The 5,841-nt window shown below is 49.5% G+C and overlaps 1 protein-coding gene across 1 annotated transcript in view; it reads right to left on the reverse strand.

Annotated features, from left to right (window-relative positions):
• Positions 1 to 5,841, reverse strand: part of Pkd1l2 (polycystin 1 like 2) — a 74,941-nt gene that overhangs the window by 59,655 nt on the left and 9,445 nt on the right. The window contains exons 5-6 of the mRNA XM_005345855.2: positions 3,757 to 3,904; positions 884 to 1,113 (exon numbers count right to left, since the gene is read on the reverse strand). Coding sequence (XP_005345912.1) covers positions 884 to 1,113; positions 3,757 to 3,904 — 378 coding nt within the window. The remainder of the gene's footprint in view (positions 1 to 883; positions 1,114 to 3,756; positions 3,905 to 5,841) is intronic.

Below are 5,841 nucleotides of genomic sequence, written 5' to 3' on the forward strand. Positions count from 1 at the left end.
CATCACCATCATCATCACCATCATCACCATCATCATCACCATCATCATCACCACCCTCAACATTTCCCTCATCATCATCACCATCATCCTAGATCATTGTTGCGTAATTTATGTCAACAGGGCTGAGTTCAGATCTCTAACTGTCCTGTGCTTGTGGGGAAATGCTGTTGTGAATAAGACAGAAGAGATGGCTACTTAAAATAGCAATGGAAACCCTCCAAGCACCAGCCAGCTAGGACGGGTGTGCTGAGAAACAGTGGAAACTGTGGCAAACGAGAGTGATTTCTGTAATAATTAGAACGGATGCTGTGACCAATCAGAGTGGAAACCTCGGCTGACCAAAGTAGATGTTGTAACCAATCAAAACGGCCTCTGGGGTAATTAGAAGACACTGTGTCCCACCTGAGCAGACCCTAGCCAGAACTGTTGACCGGCTTCTATCAATGTGTACAGCTGACTATTGCCAGGCTCAGGACCACAGGATGGTGACACACTCATTGCTGCCATCGGCTGTGTGAGATGGGCTTGAGCCCAGCTGGCAGCCCTCCCAGTCTCATCTGTTCCTATTGAAACTCCCCCAGTGGGAAGTGGTACGGAGGTCCTGTTTCTCGGATGGGATTGTGGGCATGCAGAAAGAGCCTTGAGAAGGTGGGGGTTCTCAATGGTTCATTAACCTCTGACATACGGCAAATTAACATGGAGTCTATTATTGGTCAATAGCATGGGACATTATAAGTCAAGCACTTAGAGCAATGAAGACACCATGGGTATTAAATAAATGAACAGATGGTAGCTAAGGCACTGAAGCCTCAAGTTTGCTAGATAGATTCAGAGGAGACTGATCCTCCCATTTGCCTCAACCTTTTCCATCCTGCAGACTCACCTGCATCCAGATCCACCTGAATCCACAGAGGGTCCCCGAAGACGGCCTGACAGAGAAGGCTGGCTCCAGATCCGGAGAGGCCAGTGCACCCGGTGACGTGAGGTATCTCCATCCTGTCTCGCAACACCACTTGTTTCTGAGCGGTCACGTGCCAGTCACTGGTTGTACACTCAGCGAACACAGTGACCTCCCCAGGGGCGGTGAACTGGTGAGTCACATGACTGACCACACTGTGAGGGTCAAGGAGAGCACAAGCTTCAGCAGTCACGCATGCATTCACAACTCCCATGCTTTGCAAAGACAAGTTGGGGGGTCGGGAGTGTCACTCGGTGGGGAGAGGGCTCGTCTAGCGTGTGCGAAGCTCTGGGTTTGATCTCCAGCACTCCATTATCAGCGGGGTGTGATGATGCACACTTGTGGCCCAGCACTCAGCACGGGGAGGCAGAAGGTTAGAAGTTCAAGATCATCCTCTGACACATAGTGATTTTGAGGCCAGTCTCAGTTGAAAGAAAAAGATGTCACATACCACACCCTGCTCTGTGGTCACACTGTGACACCTCAGCAGCACCTCAGACATAGAAACAGCATTGGTAAGTCTTGAAAAATGTCAGCTGCCAGTCCTTTGAAAACCATTACATATTTTATTGTTTATTTGCAGGTGTGTGCACCTGTGTGTGTCATGTGTGCAAGTGTGTGGAGGTCAGAGGTCAACCTTGGGTGGTGTTCTTCATGAGTCCAGTGAGTTTCAGGGATCCTCTTGTCTCAGCCTCTGGGTCCTGGGATTTCAAGAGCATGCATCATGCCTGGCATTTTTTTGTGGGTGCTAGGGATCGAACTCAGGTCTTCGTGCTTGCATTGCAAGATCTTTACTGGCTTTGCTGTCTCTCCAGTCCCTAAAAGTCCTTTTTACCCACCATCTCCTAGGAACAGTCTCCTCGATGGGAAAGTTTTACCAGCTGTTCCTGACCAGCACACTGTGGGGGCTTTCCAGGATCTCTCATCTTCCCTCATAACCCTGAGCACTAGGAAGAATAAGCGGCTTACAGGGTATGATCTGTTCCCTCAGGCCCAGCCCAGTCCATTTCACCTAGATCAAAGTTTCTCACCCTGTGGATCGAGACCCCTTTGGGGTCAAACAAATCTGTCATGGGGGTCTCCTAAGACCATTGGAAAACACAGACACTTACACTACAGTTTGCAACAGTAGCAAAATTACAGTTGTGAAATAGCAATGAAAATAATTGTATGGTTGGGGTCAGCACAACATGAGGAACTGTATTAAAGGGTCACAGTACTAGGGAGGTTGGGGAACATTGCTTTAGGTCCTCTGCTTCTTCTCCCGAACCCAAAAGACTGCAGCTTTGGAGCACACCCCAGCATCACTTTCCCCAATGCCTCACAGTGCTCTGTGTGCATCTACTCCTCCCCAAGGCTCTTGATACCTTGTGTATTAGCATCTTCTCAGCACAATTGTTACCCCAAGACACCCCAGATATAGAGGCAACTCCCAGTGGGGACAGAAAAACAGCCAATGCCCAGTTGCACCAGTAGGGGGCACACGGTTACCCAATTCCAGGCTTGGACAAAGTTGGCCTTATATAAATTGTCCCGTAAGACCCATAATACAGTCTCAGATATGAGGAGTTTTTCCAGGACAGAGAAAGAAAACAGCCTGCCATGCGTATGAACGAGCACGTCAAATCGGTGCTTCCAAAGGTGAAGCCTCTGGTTTATTAGGCTGGCTCTCCACGAGGCAGGATTCTATCCTCAGCCCATGGTAGGAATGGGATTCAGTTTTAAAGTTTCTACCTTTTAGACGAATAGGCAGCTAAGCCCATCTAGGAGGCTTCAATTCAGTGGTAGAGCACTAACTTAGCATGTATGAGACCCTGGGTTCACAACCCAGCATTGCAAAAAATAAATAAATGGGAACACTTATAGTGGCTCATACCTATAATTCAAGCCCTTGGTATGAGCAAGAGGATCAGAAGTTCAAGGGACAGCCTGGGGTGCACACACACGCGCGCACACATGTACGTGTGTATGTGGGCGCATGTAGAGGTAAGAGGAAAGCCTCAGATGTTATTTTTCAGGTCTTGTTCACCTATTTTTTTTTTTTAAAGACAGGCGTCTCTCATTAACCTATAACTCATCAAGTAGGGTAGTCTGATCTTCCTGTATCTGCTTCCATGAACCTGGAATGACAGGGTAGACCACTGGCTGGGTTTTTGTCTTTTGTTTTTTTACATGGTTTCTGGAGAACCAAACTCAGGTTCTTTACTCCTGAACTATCACCAGCCCTATTGGCTTGTGTTCATGGACAAAGAAATTCAGGCTTAGAGAGAATCGACATACCCCAAGGCATACAGACTAGGGGTGGGGGTGGGGGGTGATGGTGGCTGAACTATGATGCAAACCAGGACCCTGTGACAAAGCTCAGGTGGTCAGAGGCAGGTGGAGATGGCTCCCAATGTGGTGACGGAGCCTGAACACACTGTGCCCCGCAGCATCCTACTGCTGAGCTATCTGTCACTCTGCTCTGACAGAAAAAAAGCTTGACATCACTCACAACACTCAATTCTCAGTTCTGGAAAGCCCCTGAAGCACTGGGATCAAGCCCAGGCCAGCCTTGTGATGATGAACAGCACAGGCCCTTGGCCGACATCCAGTTGACCCAGGGACAGGTGAGAGAGTGAGGCCTTTCTTGGTTAGTGGCCACCTGCAGGGTCAACCCAACCAGGAAGTCTGCTCCGCCCTTCCCAGAACCAGGAGAAGTGAAAAGAATGGATCCAGTCACTAGGTTTGGAGGCAGCTGGTTGTGCAGCCAAAGCTGATCAATACAACCTTCACTAAGGATCAGAGGTCACTCTTACCTGGGAGGGTAGTAGGGGTCAAACGTGTGGCCATCTCCCATGCTGAGTACACAGGACAGGTTTCCAGTGTAGGGAGAAAGGAGCCACAATAGGGAAATGGTGACATTGTCGAAGATGAAGCTCTCACTGGGCACCACCAGCCGCAGGCCTGCAGACCCAAGCAAGATGCTTTGTGAATCTGTGACTCACAGACGTGGGTTTCTGCTCAAGACTCACTTCCTCTACCCATGTGGCCTTTATTTTCATATAAGGCCTTTAATTTAATTTAATTTAATTTTGAGATAGGGTCTCTTCACATAACGCTGGCTGATCTAGAACTCACTATGTAGACCAGGCTGGCCTCAAACTCACAAATATCCACTTGCCTCTTGATGTGGGAGTGTCATATATCAATCTGTTGATTTCATTGGTTAAGCAATAAAGAAACTGCTTGGCCCTCATAGGTTAAAACATAGGTGGGAGGAGTAAACAGAACAGAATGCTGGGAGGAAGAGGAAGTGAGCTCAGACTTGACAGCTCTGCTCTCTGGAGCAGAGACGCCATGCTCCCCATTCCCGGGCAGACGCACACGATGAAGCTCTGACCCAGGATGGATGTAGGCTAGAATCTCCCTGGTAAGCCACCTCATGGGCTACAGCAGATTATTAGAAATGGGCTAGTCCAGGTGCGAGAGTTAGCCTAGAAAAGGCTAGATAGAAATGGGCCAAGCAATGTTTAAATGAATACAGTTTGTGTGTTGTTATTTCGGGCATAAGCTAGCAGGCGGCCCTGCCGCTCCTATTACAACAGCCTCTGCCTTCTGATTACTTTTACTTTTGAAAATTTATATGTTTGTTTAGTGTGTGTATGTGTGCGTATGCGTGTGTGCATGTGCCCATACACAAACATGCATGTTCATGTATGTATAGCTTGCAAGAATCAGTTCTCTCTCTTTATCATGTGGCCTTCAGGGATCAATTTCAGGTCATCAGGCTGCAAGAGCCTCTACAGTTTGCATCTCTTGGGCTTTTTACATTTAATTTTTTTTTTAATTTTATTTTTGAGACAGGGTCTACATATTCGAGCCCTCAAACATAATTGCGGATGCCCTTGAGCTTTGGATCCTCCTGGATGCTGAGGTTACAAGCATGCACCATTACGTCTTGGTTTATATCTGTGGCATTGGGGATCAAACGCGGGGCCTCTCACATAAGAAGCAAGCACTCCACCTACAGGGTGACAGTCCTTAGAAGCACACACAGCCCTCAAGACCTGTGTTTTGCTGCCTAGTGACAGCCATTGCCACCACCTGGGCCGCTTTGTAGAGAGAGCTTCAGGCACACACACACACACACACACACACACACACACACACACACACGATCCTTTATTTGCACAGATGGTACAAGCTGTTTCCTCTCCAGCATGGGGCACTTTTTAAGCTAATGTGTCAGAGATGGGTCTGTGTGACAGTCCTAGAGCTGGGCTTCCCTTTTCAGCAGCTGCACAATGCACCCTAATTTATTTAACCAGGACACCCGGGATCCAGATCTACTTTACGATCGCTAAAGCCCCTAAAGCAAACGCTCCTGCAAGAAAATCCATCTGGTTAAGGCAGCCTTCATATTCAACTTTACAAGACTTGAACTTCAAAAGCTGGGGAGGGGTGGGGTGGGTGTGGTGAGAGAAGCAGAATTACCTGGGGCTCCACACAGCACTCTGCTAACCTGTGCACTGCCAACTTCCCGTGCCTGGACACTACACTGTGAGTGCTAGCGAAGACTAGGGAGGGAGGTGGAAGCCATCAGGCTCTCGCTCTCAGCTGGGAGGGGTGCTTGGGGTGCAGTGGGGCCCATGAGGGGTGCAGTGGGGCCTGTGAGGGGGTGCTGAGGATGCAGTGGGGCCCTGAGGGGTGCTTGGGGTGCAGTGCAGCCCGTGAGGGGGTGCTTGGGGTGCAGTGGGGCCCGTGAGGGGGTGCTCGGGGTGCAGTGGGGCCCGTGAGGGGGTGCTTGGGGTGCAGTGGGGCCTGTGAGGGAGTGCAGTGGGGCCTGTGAGGGGGTGCTTGGGGTGCAGTGCGGCCCATGAGGGGGTGCTCGGGGTGCAGTG

This window comes from Microtus ochrogaster, chromosome 4, assembly GCF_000317375.1.
Source record: "Microtus ochrogaster isolate Prairie Vole_2 chromosome 4, MicOch1.0, whole genome shotgun sequence".
NCBI classification, from domain to species: domain Eukaryota; kingdom Metazoa; phylum Chordata; class Mammalia; order Rodentia; family Cricetidae; genus Microtus; species Microtus ochrogaster.